The sequence below is a fragment of the Fistularia commersonii genome, chromosome 9, assembly GCF_037954325.1.
Source record: "Fistularia commersonii isolate RoL2024-O1a breed Wild chromosome 9, RoL_Fcom_v1.0, whole genome shotgun sequence".
Classification (NCBI taxonomy): Eukaryota; Metazoa; Chordata; class Actinopteri; order Syngnathiformes; family Fistulariidae; genus Fistularia; species Fistularia commersonii.
This window is the reverse complement of record NC_141292.1, coordinates 5,954,799-5,973,561: the sequence shown is the minus strand read 5'-3', so window position 1 is coordinate 5,973,561 and position 18,763 is coordinate 5,954,799. Positions and strand designations below refer to the sequence as shown.

The following is an 18,763-nucleotide window of genomic DNA, read 5'->3' as shown; positions in this document are numbered from 1 at the left end:
GAAAAAAAAAAATCACAAATAAAATAAAATAACATGAAATAAAAGAAATCATTACAGATTAAAAATATAAAATCAAGACGACGCTGCCATGCTAAATATTTAATTAAGTGTGAACTTCAGTAGATATTGTAACAGAAATCATTGCAAACTGACTCTCCATCCCATTCACCCCTGCTGTTCTTATTTCTATTTCAACAAAGATCTGAGCGAGACAGATGTTGGCAGTCATACTTTGTTGCAACATTACAAATAAAAAATAGATGTATGTTTCTTTTTTTAGATATTTATCTATATTGGTTGAGCATGATTTTGGGCCTGCGTCATTGAGCTCTGCACAAAAGTAGCCAAAGGATAGGAATGCCACTTCAACTTCAAACGGGTTTTGATCGATGACTGGGTTTAAATGTAAAATGAGAAACAGAGATTGTTGATGAGTTTCATAATAGATATGATATTAGAGAAAAATGTGCAATGAGTAATGTTTCATCAGTGAAAATATTACAAATATGTTTATTTTGATATCATGAAAAATGTAATTTAAATCGTTGGCCTCATTGAAAACTCCGGTCTACTCTAGTGCCATAGTCCCGCTTGTGGAATTATTTTTAGCTTTCGATGTCAGCTACATTTGTCAACCCAGATTTGCTTGCACTGAATAAACCACTCTAAATGAGTATCTTTGTCTTTCGCACGCAGGTGATTCCTTTCCCCATGTCTTGTGACATACGGGATGAGTGCTCCTGTCGGGATCCCAATGCTATAGAGAACAGAAAGAATGAAAATGTCCATTCCCTGGGGTGACCAACTGGCAGCGGGACCTCTGTTCAACATCCCGGGACCCTTGCTCCAACACAACAGAGTGTGCCGAGGCAGACACACTCCTTCATCCTCCTCTCGGCCTCCAATTTCCTGCACATGCTGCTTAACAGGCATACCTCTTCATCCTTGCAACCCCGACCAGCTGAAATGCCTCTGCCTCCACGTCACAGAAAGATCTAGATGGGACTCATGAGATTCACTGAAAACTTCATTTCTCAGCTAAAAGGAAAGTAACCCCCCCCCTCGCCCCCCCGTGATACCATCATTCAAAAAAAAAAAAAAAGATATATAGCCAGGAGAAAAAAAAAACAAACAAAACATGACAAGCAGTTCTATGGGAAAAAAACAAACAAACAACAACAAACAAATATAAACAAAATGCCTAGGTAGCATGACTTCCGTTCCTTTTTGTGCTGCTTTAGTGTCTACTTTTTGTGCCCTAGCTCCACAATTACATGATTCATGTGTGAATCAAACTGTGCAAGTGGGAGGTTGTGTTGTTGGATCTATGTTTTTTTTTTTTAATTATGAAGGATATCAAGACAAATCAGAACAAAAAATAAAAAAAATACAAACAACAGGCAAAAAAATACAAAAAATTGTATAAAAAAAAAGAAAAAAAAAACACATCGATGGCATGAGGTTCGAATTGGTCAGACATTCTGTATCTCTTTCCTTTTTAGTAGAAATGTGTTTCCTCACAGGCACATCAGAGGGTATCTAGGTGGCACCATGTTTTGGTGGGGAAAGATGCAGCCATATTGTTCGGTATCAAGTCACAGATTCAACGCAAAGCCAACCCCCCCTACACACACACACACACACACACACACACAAACACACACACTAAAAAAAAAAAAAAAAAAAAAAAAGAGATACAGGTGAAACAGACGGACAGAGACGCTGTCGAGGGATTATTGAACAACCACATTTTGAAAGACTGGAGTGAAATTCAGAATGCATATCGATTAAAAAAAAAATTGAAAAACTAAAAAAAAAAAACATTTTAGCATGGCTTCTGCTACTATCTTGCTGCTACTTGTCATCTTCACATAATATCTTAAAGGGTTTTACAGCTTTGTCTGCCTTGCTGCTTACAGTACCTCTTGACAACATTCAGTCACATGCATGTTAGTACACACGGTATACCTTCAGCTCACCTAGTAGAAAAATGACATCTTGACAAGACCACGTCACAGAATGCACTAATAACTTTAAAAACCCCAGAACCTCAGTTTTCATTCCCACTCGTCCAAGCTGGCAAAGATCAATACAACGTCATATATTGACCACGACTTAAAGAATGTCATTCAAAACACCTCACTTTGGGGATTGGGGAATTTTGGTTTCAGTTTGAACTCCTTTCCTTGTGGCGTTTGGCACCTCAAGCAACAAAAACAAAGATTAAAAAGGGTTAAACTGAAATTAAAAATTTCCCGTCCCTGTAAAGAATGTAGTCTATGCTTGTCGAGAGTATGTGACTTTTTTGATCGCACAGTACTGCACAGCACAGTCACACCAGAGTACAGGCATAAAGGGCTGGATATAAATTACAAGTCTTCATGAGCGTGAGTGTAGGTGGAATGAAATTGCATTTGACACACAAACACACACACACACAAACACACACACACACACACACACACAAACACACACACACACACTCACGCGTCCATCTTTGATTGATCCCCTCCCGGTAGTGTCGGACCCCCTCAGTGGTAGGTCTGCAGGCAACAATGTAGTACATAACATTTGGATGTCAACACAGCATGTGCTGTTGCTATATGATCAAAGGTCCTTGAGATTCTCTGCTGGGTGTTTGTTCGTACTAAGATTTATATTTTCCTCTGCCGTGAAAACTACACTCATAAATACTTTTGATTATTGTGAACTTTGGTGTCCTTCCCCACCAATTTACTTCATTAGAGTATGGCTGCTACAAGATCAATGTATTTTATGACTCCATGTCAGACATACACACACTATTATTTTTTTCATGCATTTTGGATAATGAAGGCTGCTTGGCTCACCGGCCCGCATTTTGCTGCTTTAACGAAAATAGTCGTGACCGTAGTTGCGGCTACAATCAGCATGATTATGACATTTCATTTCATCCGGGCCAACGGCAAAGACCCTTTGTCTCATGTTAGGATGCTATAGTGTCCATGTCATACACTCGCGTACACACAAACACACACACACATACACACTCTCTCTCTCTCTCTCTCTCTCTCTCTCTCTCTAACACACACACACACAAAGCTGCACAAGCTGGAAGACCAATTTCATTGTAAGGCCAATGTTTGTGAAAAAAGGAGACAAAACCATGCAGAGAAAGTCAGAAGGTATTATGCTCCACCAAATAAAACATTATATTATGTAAATATTACTAAATGTTCATGATTAATAGAATCATTGAAAAAAAAGTTATTTTTGTTTCATGTATTTGATTTTCACAAAATGTCATATTTAATCAGTGTTTGTATTATTGACCTCAGTTTCTGCACTTTTTAGTTGCCATGTAAGAAGAAGAAAAGAAGTATATCTTTCAAAAAAAAAGACTGTTTGGAAGCTGCTATTGTTGGAATGGTGATCTGAAACAAACTGTATATTTGATCATTTCGACTCCATGTTTTGCTATTAGATTACATTTCAGTAGTCTTTAGTCCCGAGATTTTTCACCTCAACTCAAACCGCCTTTTGCATATTCTTTTTATTATCGAGATTTCCACGTCCCCACATCCCCCCCCCAAGATCCAAAGAGGCTTCAAATCCCACCAAATACGATACGCAGAAATGCATTTTTACACACTGAAGGAAACAACTAAAAAAAAAAAAAAAAAAAAAAAAAGCAAACAAACAACATGTCTGGCCCCACAGCTAATTGTTTTTTTCTTATATTTGTGCAAAACATATCCTAATAGAAAGTTGTCATTTTGAGGTCAAAGGAGAGGGCTAGCATAATTGAAGAAACTCATCCAAGACTTTTATGTAAAACGGAGACTTGGTAAGGACGTTCTAAAGACTGCATCATCAACATTTAAGTTCTATATGAAAATCAAAGTCCTTATTTAAAGAAAAAAGAAGAAAAAAGGCATGTATTATCCTGATAATATCCACCTATATGTAATAATAGTACTCCAGATACTGCTGCTTTACATTTAACTTTTAAGAAGAGACTGACCTGCGAGCACACCATGCCAATAACATGCAGTACTGTGGTTCATTATTCGCTATCGAGGTCACTGGAGAGCCAGTGCAGCTGTTGGGATGAATCAGAAAAATGTATCATCGATTACTTCCTTTCGTAGCGTAAACTCAGCCGTATAACCTGTCGTCGCTTCAGCAAACTTTGACTTACTTCCGGGTTTCCTCCTCGCAATCATTGGCATCTTCAGTCGGCGTCTGGATGCGACAACTGATTGTTATCAGAAAAAGAAAAAAAAAGAAGGGGGTGAAAGGCTACAAAGTAGGACAGCAGGTCAACGTGAAAAAAAAACAAAAAATTAAAAAAAAATTTAAAAAAAAATCAAACAAATATAATAACACTAAAATGAAAAAAAAAAACTTTATATTTGATAAGGTACCAATAAATTGTTGCAAACTATTAAAGGAAGGACAAATACGAATGCGCATTGAATGAGGACATCACCTCTATACTGTAGTCATCACAGGATCCCTTGCTGTACCTCATGCCTGTAATGTTTGCTGCTTCTATATTTTTGGTATTTTAGTGAATTTTTTTTTTCTTTTTTGCGTCTCATAACAATGGTGTAAATAGTAGAACTATTTATTGAGAGTGTTATACTTTTTTAAGTTATATTTAATGTCCATGTAAGTTATTTTTTACATTGTTCTTACAGAAACGTTCTGTTGTGATCGTTGCTGTCAAGCGTTGATCAGACACACACACATACACACACACACACACACACGCACGCACGCACGCACACACACACACACACACACACACACACCCACCCATACGCCCACAACCACAGAACAATCCGTCTCATTGGTCAAAGTGTAGATGGACACTGCTTGTGTCCAATGAGGATTCATCGCAAGTGTAAATGGTACAGAGTGCAGTGTATCTCTTTTTTTTTTCCTCTAAAACAGAATGTAAAGTTTTTTGTCTTCTTTTGCTTATTTTTTTTTTTAAATAAACAGCCATACATGAAAAAGAGTTGTGGGAAAAGAATCGACTATATAAATCCGTAATATCAAAACATCGCACGTGCTGAGAACAAGCGCGCGCGGTGATAAATAGGGAAGCGAAAAAGAGAGGAAATGGAGATGACAGTGAAGTGCAGGAGGTCAGAAGGCAACCATTGGTGCCCCAGATAGAGTGCTCTTGGATGGGAGGAAAATATAAGGTGCAAAGTGAGTGAGGTATGGATGGGTGGGCTGCTTTTCCTGGCCTGTCTACTTATTTGTCCAGGTGTGAAAATGTGTACTCACCGAGGCTGCCCCCTTGGCCGAGGGTTGCCAGCGCTAACTGGCACAGAGCCGAGGCCAGTGAGTCAGAATTTCTCCCGGGGGTGGCAGACATCCCTCTCTGGGACTCCGACCACCCCCCCCCCAACCCCCCCCGCCCCCAACTCCTTGACACACTGCCTCATCTGTCACTGTCAGGTATGCCTGCACAGGGCCGCCAGTGTCGAGCAGGCCCTGTGAAAATGAGAGAGGATGTTTGCCCAGCTTAAAGAGCCTTTTGAAGTTAGGCTGAAAGAACACAACTCTCCTCACCTAGAGCCTCGCTTATCACACACAGCAATATGATTTCCGTTGCAGCACTTTCTGAAAGGCTTTGATATTTTCCTCCGCAACCCTCCGCCGATGGTTTCGCCGCGTTGTTTCTAATTTGTCGTTTGTCTAAAAAAAACAAACAACAAAAAAAACAAAACAAAAAAAAAACCGAAACCTTAACAAAGAGACGGGAAGTTTATGGACGAGTGTTTGAAGCCCTAATGTTTTGCTCGGATCATTGTGGAGAAAAAAAAAATACTGATGTGCCATCTTGTTGAAAGACATTTTCTTTGTGTATTGTAACAAATGAAGTACCTCTCACAGGCCTCTGGTTATAGAGTAGTCCACTTATGTCTGTCTCCTAATCCCTCAATAAATAAAAAAAGGTGAATTGTCCTTTTTTTTCTAAGTGGGAAGTGCAAAAAAAACAAGTAAAAAAAAACAAGTGTATTTACATATTACGTGGATATCTAGTGGTATTACTGCAATGTTTCGTACCCGATCGCTCAACAAATATATTTTAAGATGTAAATAATAATATTCAATAATGATTGTATTTGCAAACAATGTACTAACTGTTTGGCAGTAGCTCTCGCATTGATTTTTATCATAAATATTATACAAAGAGATGAACCGTGAATATGTTGTATATTGTGTTAAAGTATCACCTACAACACAGAAACAAACAGAAAAAAACAAAACAAACAAAAAAAAAAACCCTGTGATGCTTTGCCACGCCACTCACTGTCAGCTTTTATTTGTTCATAATGGCTCAGTAGAAGCACTGTTGTCGACCATCTACACCATGAAGTTATCCATTGAGTTATAAACTATTTATTAGTTGTCAAGATGAATAAAATCATTATTATCCAGCGAGTTTATTTTATTTTATTTTTTTTTTCAAATTTGTCTCAGTAAACTGGTACCCACCGATCGCTTTTAATTCTTCCCGACCTCGTCTTACCCCCTTTGCCTTTGAGTTTGCTGAGAACTTCACCGACACTGTAAAGGGTAGCCATCAGACACAGTCGTTCCTCCCTCTCTCTGGTGGCCTCCTCTCTCCTGGGTTCTGATACAGTATGCACTTTTTCAGGCACATATACAACAGATTGGACTTTTATATTTTCCGTTGAGTTTTGTTCTCTTGTTTTCACAGTTGCAATTATATATATTTTTTGGTGCTCTGGTACATGGCTAAACATGTCCGATGTGTACTATATTTTCATAAGGAAGAGTCATAAAGATGTGTATCATGTTCATTTTTGCTGTCATTTATTGTGTAGAAATAAAACACTGGTTAAAGTGAACATACAGCCGGGAGTGTGAGCCCAGTTATTTTTCCTTCCCATGCATTTTGAACTTTTGTGTCACTTCCATTCGTTCATTTATTTTCTAGGCCTCTTATCTTGCATTCAGGGTCGCCAGTCTATCACAGACTCTTATTCATTTATTTATTTCCTTTTTCAAAAATGTATTTATTTATTTTAAACACACGCAAATAAAAGAGGAACACATTCTTTATACTATCATTGACACATTGGCATGGAAATGAGACTTCTGTTCCTGGCACACCGATGACGTTAATGGCCTAATTTGTGAGAATGAACATCAAGCTACTGATTTTTAAAGTGCACTTAATGTTGCATGACTGGAAAGAAACTGAATCTGAGCTTAAAGAAATAGTTTGTCGAGGGGGTTGGAAAAAGAAAATGATTCCCAGCAGCTCACATGCAGGGAGGCATGCCCACCTTCAGTTAATGATATAAATTAAAGTAATTCATAGGGGATAGCTGTCTGTTAGCCCAATGACTGATTTCTCCCCTTCCAGAAGAATGTAAATATTTTTCATCTGGATTGTGCGGTAAATTGGGTAGAACCGCAAAAAAAAAAAGGTATTTCACTGCGTTCTTGAGGCCGCTGACAAAAAGTATAATGCAGTGGCTCCAGTTCTCTGGAAATGAGTTGGTACAGTTTTAAATCAGTCGGTCCCAAATTCATTATTTTAACATGGCAGGATTATTTATTTCTTTATTTTTAATGTATTGATTTATTTATATCAACAACATGTCGGTATCTGCTCACCTCTGTCCTTTTAACTGGGATTAAATAAACAAACAAACAAACTGACAATTAGAAAAAGGTCATTTCAGTCAAGTGGTAAATTTCAGCACAGATTTTCTGTTTTACTTTCCAATAACATCGAATTGAATGAAATGGAAACGTTCACTGATGTTTTTGAAAATGAATACAAGTAAAGTTTTAATTTTCTAAATATATTAAGCTTCATATCATTTCAATTATAAAAAAAAGATTGCATTTAATTCAGCACATTTATCTTTGGATTCTTGCCTCATGGTAACCTTTGCTGATTTAAATGATTGTTATAACTGCAAAAATAAAAACGTAAATAAATACAGGTAATTTACTGAAAAGAATTGAAAGGAAGGACTGAAAAAGTTAATAAGTCTGAATATTGTAAATAAAAAGGGATATTCATAATCATAAATATACAAAGAAATAGACAAATGAATAAATAATCCTCTAGAGGTAGATCAAATCCACCAACATCCTAAGCTAGTTTTAAATTTTTTTCTGAATATTCCAATTGACGAATCAAGTTCATTAATTTCCCTGCCCTTTTTTTTACCAGGTACCCCGGGCCAACAGAAAAAGAATTATATAATGACAAAAACAGTGACAATAATGATAATAATCATCAGCAACAGTAGGATGATATCGAAGCATATAGGAATCATGAATCTAAGTACAATTTATTAGCAGAATGCAATTTCATTTAAAAAAAATGTGGCAGCATGTTTTGACTCATAAGTAAAATGGATAATTAGTAATCCTAACTGCATTTCCATTTTCTTCTACCAGACTGCTCATTCCGTGACTTTATTTATTTAAATTTAATTTTCAAAACATACCCCCAGCAATTTATCAAATTCCAATTACAAATGTCAAATTTGGAAATTAAAATGTATTACCAGAATGCTGTTTCACTTTCAGAATGAGAAGGGTTTTAAAATTCAATTTCGTATTCGCAATCCCAAGCGGCGCAGGAGAGTGACGTCAATGACCGACCTTTTCCTTGTGGCTTGTATGGACACTAGATTATTGCACATTCTCAGCTGTGTATCTGCTTGCTGATCTCTGTTACCTGTTGCTCCCTAACGGTATCACGCAAAACATTCAATTACGGGACCAAAACTTCTGAATACTCTGCTGTAACAGACACCGTTACCATGGTATGTTTCCGTCTCATCCAAAGGGATGCTGATGGTCGGTAACGATTAGACTACCTTGGACAATGTTGTTGATAACGATGTCTGTCAGGGGCGAGTTTTCAGCCAAGTTCTTTATAATCTGCTCAATCTGTCACCGGCATCCAATTCACATTCGTTAAGAACGGGTCCCGTAATTGTATGCTTTGCGTGACAGCGTAACGGAAATGGCATGCAAACAAGCCTCGGCTAGCGTGTGCTCTGTTGCGGTGTCTAAACTAGCCACGAAAACCAAGGTCGGCCACTGACCTGGGATTGAGAAAGAAGTGTTCTTTTTGTTTTCTTTTTAATTGTGTCATAAAATGTGCGATCTCAAGAAGAAAGTGAAATGAAAATGAAGTTTGGATAACGTATTTCTCATTTTAGTTATGATTCAAATGGAAAAGCATTTCTGCTCAGGCATATTAATTTTCAAAACTGACATTTCTAATTGAAATTTGATAACAATGTGCTGGGGTATGTTTTGAAAATTAAATCTGAAATGTATTTCGCTTTTTAATTTGGATTATGTCACCTAATGAGCAGTCTGGAAGAAGAAAATGAAAATGCAGTTTGGATTACTTGTTGTTCGTTTTAGTTATAAGTCAAAATATGCCGCCCCACTCTGAAAATGAAAAAGCATTCTGCTAATGCATTTTAATTTGAATTATGATACCTATATTTTTCCATTGTATAAATGACTAAATAAATAAATAGAAACTCTCTCCAGGATGAATCCAACTTTTTTCGTTCTCACCGAAAAACTCAAACATATGCTGAAAATGTGTTGAATGAATTCCATCCCGCCTTCATCACAGTGCAAAATTTGTTTTTACAAAAACACGTAATAAAATAATCAGGTTTAAAAGAAAAAAAAATCAAGTTTACATTATGATCTGCCATTTTCAGTCTTCTTTCTTCTCTTCAGCTGCCTTGCTGTTTTTCTTGCCGTGGTAGCAGCTATAGATGGAAAAATGTGAAGCCACCGCTCGGACTATGTATCATGTTACCTGCGCATATGAGCGTTAGCGTGTATGACCTCCTGTGTGTGTGTGTGTGTGTGTGTGTGTGTGTGTGTGTGTGTGTGGGACAAAGACTATGACCATCTGATTCAATGGCATGTATTAGGACCTGAAAAATTATGAGGTTACCAGCTAAGTAGGATTCTTTGTGATACTTCATAGTATGTATGAAAATTAGCTGGAAACAAAAAAAAAACAACTAGAGCAAAATCCCTACTCCTTAGGTGACTCCAAATTGTGTTTTTGATAATGATAATGTAAATATTTAAGGAATCACAAATTTCAGTTCTACATGTTTTAATAAAAAAAACATGCTGCAGCTCACTGACTGTAAAGCCATGAATAAAATTGGTGTTGGACGTGGGTGTTCCAACATGTGTTAGCACTTTCAAGTTGAAGCGTCAACAACCACTTCTTTGGTTTCCTCTGATATGAGGGTAATACACCGCAGGACGAGCAATCACAATTAAACAAGGAGGGAGAGAGTAGTGCTGAAGTATCAAATGGGATATGAGAGGACAATGAGCCTTATTGTGTTGAAACATGCTTTTGATTCTTGGATTTTTTATTTTTTTTTCCATGGCTTTGCATTGGTTTGTATTGTGAGGAAAGATATGAATGTATCTGAAAAGTAATGTTTTGTTTGTTTTTTTTTTTAATCTAGCATTAAAAGGATTAAAAACAAGATTAATTGTGGAAACACAATAGCTAACTTGTATTTGAAACTTGTGATAAACATGCAGCAATTTCTCCCTAAATCTTAAATGCAGAGTACAAGATGAAGATTAAGGTTAAGATCTTGTCTAGACTTACTGTTAAAAGAACATTTCATTTAATCTTGTACCTAGTTGTACTTCAATATCTGAGGGATGGAGCAGGGAATTCAACCGCCAGCCCTCCAAGTGAGGGTATGCTCTGATTTACTTTTTGCATTTCTATAAAAATGATTTTTTTTTTCTTTTTCGTATAGTGATGAAAGAAATATGTTGTGATGTATATACATTTTTAATAATTCACATTCTTCAGAAAAAAGACAATCAGACACATAATACATTTTGTCCATTTTTACAATTCAGAATTTACAATATAATAATTTATTATTACAATGTATTAAACATGGGGTGCAAATATTAAAAAAAAAAAAGGCATAGTTTATCCCCATCATACCAGTCATAGCCATGAAGATAATGACATCAGACAGGTAAGTACAAGTGAGCCCCACAATCACTGTTTCTTCACATATGAGTATCCATTATTTTACTTAATAATTCCCAAACAAAATACTGTATTCCCTCAAAACCAGTGCAATACACCGACACTGGAACCTTTCAAATACTCATCTAATCCACTCAGAAGGTGAGTGACAGGTGAGGTCATGTTGAGTTATAATACTGTTTTCAATTTACGGATCATATCAGTTGATTTTTAGCGCCTCTGCCAAGATGATAAAAGTCATTTTTACAACTGAGGAGATCAAACTTAAAGTTACATTATAGGCGGGTTGAATTTGGAGACAATATTATTATGCATGTTTTTAATTTATGTACGTATTTACGAATGTATTTATTTATAATTTCGTTCATTTGTCATTCATTTATTTTTGTATTTTTTAGAATGATACGTATGTATGTCTTTCTGCATTTATTTATTAATGTATTAATTTGTCTATTGTACAAGCACTGTTTGGTCACGTATCCATCCAATCTAAAGATATCTAACTCCTATTGTCCTCTGGGAAGCATGATAAATTTGTGTTAAGGTTCCTGGATTTTGAATCTAGCTACAAATCAAATTTATTTTTGGATATGATATGGGACTGATGCGCCGGTGAATTATCTTTGCACAATTCAAACAGGCTCAACACGGACCATTTTTTGAATCATGTCAAAATGCAAAGCCTCGCTACTGTAGGTAAATTTCATCAAATAAATTACAAGAGCATTATTAAACTTTCTAAATCCATGAGGCAAATAAACCTGCAAACACGAAGGTGATACTCAAATGGCTTTAACATTATCATTTCTCCTTGCAAATGAAGGTAATAAAGGCAAATACATTACACTACATATTTCCTTTTTTCTGATTTTCTTCTCACCTATAAGTGGTCCAAGTAAGCATCAAGCACCAAAAAAGGAACTACAATATTACATTCAAAGTATTTAAGCCAACAAGTTTATCTTTTGGCTGAAGAATATCTTACATGTTTGCACTGCAGGTTTCATTGATGTGTGCAATTGCTGGCATTTTGCAGTTCATATTTTTCTTCTTCTTCATTTTTTTGTTGTTGTTATAATCCCTCATCTTGATATAAAGTAAGCCACACACTTTCTTTTTTTTTTTTTTCAATTGATTTTACACAATGTCCAGTGAATTTTTGAGGTTTCTTAGGCTATCCTGGTTTTCAGAGCACACCATTCGCTTGACAGGCACCTGCTGCAGAGTGACGTGACGAGGTGCATCCAATCGATGGTGTCGTCTTGCAGGAAAAAAAATTATAAAATAAAAAAGAATTTTGCTGCTCATCTCCATACTAGTGTCTCATCGCAGTTTGGTGCTGCTGTATGTGTTGCGCTGAACTGAAATCAGCTTTTCAATGCAGGTGGTACGACTTTCGTGTAGAGAACCGTGCCACGTACTGCTGGGGGGTCGGCTCTCCTCGCTCCGACAGTAGACGTACGCCATGGTGTCTGTACGACTCTGGATGTGAGTGCTGTGCAATAGCGACCGGCAGTAGTGGCTGATCTTCTCGACTCTCCGAAGAATCAGGTTGGCCTTTCTATTTGAGAAAAAAAGTAAAAAAAAAAAAAAAAAAAAATACAAGCTGAACAAACCATCAAATATTTTATTTGATCATACTCTGCAAGTGAGTCTTTTGAAAATTTGTAGATCCAATTTTTACGAATGAATGTTGCTAATTAAAAAAAAACATAATTGCAAATATCCTGTAAAGCAGGGGTGAGCAATTATTTTGGCTGGCGGGCCACATATCTGATTTAATTTTTATGCCTGAGCCAACTAGGTATCATGTAAATTGAACAAAATGAAAATTGAAATTTAAATATTTACATTTTTTGACATGTACCGACATTATTTTGTATGTAATTATCCATACAAAATTGAACCAAAGGAAAAAATAAGGAGTTTCTGAATTCGATATCGATTGAAAACACTAAAATATTCAAAGAAAATAGTTAAAAAAAGCACAATGGGCGGGATGTGGCCCGCGGGCCGTAAAATGTCCAGATCTGCTGTAAAGTGACAAATAGACAAATCTAAAATTAATAGATGGCCTCAACTAAAATAGTGTTTTCCTCTGGAAAGCATTCACCCATTCACTCACACCCATAGCGGCAGAACTGTCAAGCAAGGTGCAAACCAGGACATCTGCTGCAATATGGGATTCAGCGTCTTGGCTAACAAAACTTCGGCACGCAGACCGCAGAAGGCAGGTATTGAACTTCTGACCTTCTGATCAGAGGGATGCCCCACTCCGCCAACTGAGCCACAGTCGCCCCAATATTTGTTAATGTTACCCGACTGTTGCATTGGTGATGTGCAAGTTTTAAATTACATTTTCAAATCAACTATGACAGTCACGATCATGTAATCGAATAAGCCATTTATAACCCTTTTCTGGTGCCATACCTAAAAACACGAATCTGCATAAATAGTATTTTAGATGTGAAGCTCTGTGCTCCTCACTGCAGACCTTATGTTCTATTCCGTTTTCATTGTGTTTATGGATATCTAATTTTGCCAAAAACCCAATGAGTAGATACAAACGCATTTATGCAATTTTAATATATGCATTTTTGAGTGACATATTGCAAAAAACGAATCGGTCTAAAGAGACTACACCGGCCAGAACAATTGTAAGCTCATTCAGCAGATGCCGATGTGATGGAGCAGAACATTGCACAACGATGGACATTTGTCTTCCCGCTCAGGCTTTGGACCTGCGATGGAAGATAACAAGAGCTGCATGCCAGCTCAATCCGGTAACTTGCGAAACAGAGGAACACCTACAGAACATACCTATAGTTCGTATTCAAGGTTGTTAGGCTCACGTGGATAGCGAAATGAGAAAAACACACATGGAGAAGGGCAAAATTCCATTTGTTTTGAAAAGCAGTGTCTGCTGAGCATCAACATCTGTCTTTAGTTAAGTAAGGAGTATAGACATCCTTTCACTTATTTGCTGAAAAGTGGGGAAACATTTTCTCATTTCCCTTAAATTCTTATGTCTGAAACAACAAAATACCAAACACATAATCAAGGGAGTCTCGGTAGCATGTGAATAAAGAAAGCAATATATACGTTTGATGTAATATGTAGCGGGGAAAATAAGAACACACACACATGCAAACACAGAATCCCATGCACAAAATATCAGTATTAACATCCAGGCTGCCACTAAGACGGTTACTAAGACTAATATTTGGTGTCGTGAGACTTATGCAAGGGTTTTCGGCGCACGATAATGACACACACGAACCGTTGAAGGAATGCAGCTCAGAAGCAAAAACAACATAAAATCAGGGAGGCCAGTGCTGGCGAGTAGAACTAAATACATCTGCAAAGGTAAAGAATATTGGTAATCCGGTGTTGCAGTATATCCAGAGAACAATGCGGTTATGAATGGAGCTAGTGTTCACTTGTAACAATGCTAGTGGACATTTTGGGGGCTCCTGGGGCTCTCAGTTCCTGTAGTGCTGACTGTGCTTGCATTTCACTTGGCCATTCCTTTACCTTTTAAAAGGCACCACCAATAGAGGCTGCTTGTAAATTACCACAAAGAGGCTCAACTCTGCCAACACCAGGCAGTAAATAATCCATGCTCACTCATCCAAAAGACCCCCCCCTTTCCCTTCCAGCCTCCCACACACAAATACACATACACAAACACACCATCCGACCACCCTGATCCCTATATTAGGTCCCAATTGCCAACCCGTGCCTCCCACCCCCCTACGCCAATCAGAGAGAAGCATAATCTTTCTACTGACCCAAGATATTCCACAATTATTATATTATTTATGGCCTGGAAGGAGCGCTTCAAGGCGGTGGGGGTGGACAAACCAAAGCACGCGGCTGTAACTCAAGAACTTGTATTGCTCTCATCAGCGCTAAACTGACTGCCTCGTAAGACTTGCATACGTAAATATTTTTGTTCTGAGGTACTAGTCACACTTCCTTTACCACACTTTTATCAGTCACTGAGCTTCCCTTTGTCTCCGCGCAGCTGCAAGGCCTCAAAGAGCAGGTATCAATGGGGTGTCCCAATAACGCAGGTTTACCTACGGCTAATGGGATTTTGGGCTGGCGTGTTGTAGATATAGACCTTTTTTTGGGAGAGAACAGTAGGAAATGGTTTTGTTGGCTAACTTAGTGTTTGCTGACTGAAATGGTGTGCAGCCTGGGTTCCCCTACCTGTCATAGCATCCCTACAGCAATAGGGATTACAGTAACCTCGAGGTGATCTTGAGCACTTCCTTAAAACTATAAGGACTTGTTGATCGGGGGACCCGAGGACGAGGACAAAGTGATTTTGTAATGTCAAGTTACAGGAGGGAGTGGACCATAACATGGGAAAATGCACTGGTTTAAACATATCTGGCTCTTGTTATGTAAGAAACCTCAAGATATTGGTACTAAAGGTCGCAAAAAAAAAGCCTTGACAAGAAAACAATGCTTTGCCATCAACATACATCAAGATATAGCAGAGAAATATACTTTTCCAACACATTTTAACCCTCATATTATGTTAAGGGTCAATTTGACCCATTTCACCCATTGACCCAATGGGTCAAATTGACCCTTAACATAATATGAGGGTTAAGCTTGTATTGCAATTACATTGAGTTACACAAGAGTTGATACCTGGGACCCAGCTCATCCTCGCTCCGCCAAACAAAGTCTCCAAACTTCTCATAGTGGGAATTGTAGTGATGCTGGACTCTGTATAGCAGCGGAGGAGGGATCTCCATCAAGGTGTTGTAGGCCATCTGCTGCTCCTTGCCACTCGTGTAGCCGTTGTACAAATTGTATACTTTGTCTGCTATTTCTGAGAGGGGATAAATGATATGAAGATAGTGAGGAAAAGCAAATATGTCTATCTATCTATCTATCTATCTATCTATCTATCTATCTATCTATCTATCTATCTATCTATCTATCTATCTATCTATCTATCTATCTATCTATCTATCTCTATACATTCCCATTGCTGATAATGAAACAGGAAATAGAATTTAACTGCTATAGATTGATTTATGTATAGTTTCAACATACTTTTTTTTTTTTTTTTTTGTTTAAGGCGATTCCTTTGCCTAATCAGACTAAATTATGTGAGAGGATGTGCGAAACACAAAGAAAACAACATCATTTATTGGAAAAGGCCAGAGTACCCTCAGCTCGACTGTCGTCCACCACCGGACACGAGGTCCGCACCGAGACGAAACTTGACTCAGAGCGACTGCCTCGGCTGTCTACTGCATAGAGAGTGAACCTAAAAGTGACAGGAAAGCAGCAAAATCAATATAACCACTTCTAAGAGAGTTCATTTTTTATTTGGGAACTGTTGAGACATCCACTAAAACAGAGAAACTAAACCCTCCTGAGTTAATCAATAGGCAGTGTAGATTTTATGGGGTTGTTCACACGTTTGTTACATGACAACCGATAAAGCTTCCAGTTTGCTGTGCGCTGTTTGGTTTTGTGTAACCTTGAGCTTTATGACATGATAGTTTTGTCAGGTTACAAAAATAATAAAAAAATCGTAAAAATCCATTGAGGACATTGAACCAAGGATTTTAGGAGCATTGTTGTTGAAAATGAGCACAGTCAGTACCACAGCTGCAAGGACAAAAAGGTCACCGTGCTTGACTCCAAACACAAAGTTCCCCCTCTGAAAATGTCAGATACCCTCTTTTTTCCCTTTTTTTTTTAGGTGGACTTTCAGAGCCTGAATCGGTGTTCAGATACGACACCATGGCAAACAGTTCAAGACGTTACGAAAGTGATACTGGTCCAAATGTCCGCTCATGCTGAGCCACATACATCGAAAAAAAATCTAAATATAAAGATGCATGAATAAATGAGGTAATTAAGCCATAAAAAAAGTCATAAAATATTAAGCCACAGGTTTATTACAAAGAGTACAGGAGAAAGAAAAGTAGTGCGTATTTGAAGCTCCCACCTTGGTTAATGAAGCTCTAAGCTTGTTGCCATGGCCATGGCAACAATGGAAACAACCCAGAGGAATACATTGCGGGGGCTTTTATTGGTCTCTGGGCTTCCCCAAATTAGCAACGCTACACACCTCTTTGCAAGCCGGTAATCAAAACACTGAACCCTAATGTTGCCGGCTTAGCATGTGTTCGCGTGAGGAATGAGAACGGCCTGAGTCTCTAAGCTCCATGAGGCTGTTTTAAGCATGATGGAGATACACGGCAATAACGCACTAATACAGACGTCTGTGCAAAGCCAATAGACAAGTTTTGGGACGGAATTATGTCGGGGGACTTATTATGTTTCGTCCGAAAGTTTTAAGCGCCGTCCCAAAATATGAGTCTCCTGCTCTCACCTGCATGGAAAAGAAAGGGGATACTCTCTTTTTACAAGAGCACCTGAAAGCCTCGTACTTAATACGCTCAGCTGACAAAGCTTACCCAAGGGTAACAAGAATTATGACGGGGACTTCTGCTGCCAGGTAGAATTTTAGTGAGTTTGCGTGTTCACAAAATGAATTTAATGGTTTATCAAGAAATACATTACGACCACCAGCTACTCGGGCAATGAGGAAATGATTCCCCCTTGGCCTATTTCGAAATTCCATTTCCATTCAGAGTCTGTTGGAAACGCCGTGTTCCATCGTTGCTCGTATATCTAAAGTGAACCTATTTGATAAACTGTCGTCGGGATTTTCGGGTGCCTCACGTTACAGGCTCACCCTGACATTGAGCAATAACCCTCCATTTCCTGTTGGCTACCGATTCATTTTGACTGCTCAATCTTGGTTCGGCTCGACTCAGGCTCTGCCTATGACCACCTGCTACAGTCTGACATTTCTGGCATTTACAACGTTGCCCTTAAGTGGTTCACCTCCTGTTTGAGGTTTCAAACTCTTTCGGAGGGAAGCTCGGCGAGTGGAGACGAAAGTGATACAAAATCATGATCAATGATGATTGATTGAATAACACTTAGTTAAATATATTGTCAAGTGGGGCGGCACGGTTGTGCAGTGGTCAGCACCTCCACCTCCCAGGGTGCCTTTCCATGTGTTTGCATGTTTTCCCCATGTAGCTGTGGGTTTCCAAAAGCATGCAGCAGGTGAATTGGATACTCTGCGCAGATTTGAGTGAGAGTGTGAATGGTTGTATGTCTCTCTTCGGGGAACCGGTCCAGTGTGAACCTCTCCTCTCGCCATAGGATGGTTGGGATAGGCTCCAACCCCAACCACAACCCTGAGGGCTGGTTAAATGGTATAGATAGTATTGGATAAATGAATGGATGAAAGAATGGTATTGTTATGTGTTTTGGGGATGACTAACTTTGACTCCCAGGCATAGAGTTTTATACATGTTATAATACAGATTTAAAAGAAACAATGCAAAATAAAAACATTTAAAAGAACAAGGTGGTGAAAAACTGACAAATTAATAGATGTGATCTCAAATGTGATGTATATGTATATGGTTGTGTATGTATGTATAAATGTATGTATATATATGCTGATATATGAATACGTATGTATCTGTATGTATATATACACACACATATATATACATATAAATGTATAGATACCATGTGACTATCTCTGGGATTAAATTCATTTTCATGAGCTAAAATGCAAATGGAAACTTGTGACATTAAGCAGGTAAACCAATGCCTTAACCAGAAATAGTT

General features: G+C 38.0%; 2 protein-coding genes across 5 annotated transcripts in view; one reads left to right on the top strand and one right to left on the bottom strand.

The window, feature by feature from the left end:
- The window catches only part of pappaa (pregnancy-associated plasma protein A, pappalysin 1a), an 82,314-nt gene extending 81,212 nt beyond the window's left edge, over window positions 1-1,102 (top strand). For both annotated transcript variants that reach the window (XM_086152128.1, XM_086152127.1), the window contains exon 22: window positions 697-1,102. In XM_086152128.1, coding sequence (XP_086008254.1) covers window positions 697-801 — 105 coding nt within the window. In that variant the 3' untranslated portion in view covers window positions 802-1,102. The remainder of the gene's footprint in view (window positions 1-696) is intronic.
- A 9,740-nt stretch (window positions 1,103-10,842) lies between these two features.
- astn2 (astrotactin 2) overlaps window positions 10,843-18,763 on the bottom strand; it is a 269,469-nt gene continuing 261,548 nt past the window's right edge. For all 3 annotated transcript variants that reach the window (XM_086152123.1, XM_086152124.1, XM_086152125.1), the window contains 3 exons: window positions 16,264-16,364; window positions 15,737-15,920; window positions 10,843-12,632 (listed from right to left, as the gene is read on the bottom strand). In XM_086152123.1, the coding sequence (XP_086008249.1) occupies window positions 12,395-12,632; window positions 15,737-15,920; window positions 16,264-16,364 (523 nt within the window). In that variant the 3' untranslated portion in view covers window positions 10,843-12,394. The remainder of the gene's footprint in view (window positions 12,633-15,736; window positions 15,921-16,263; window positions 16,365-18,763) is intronic.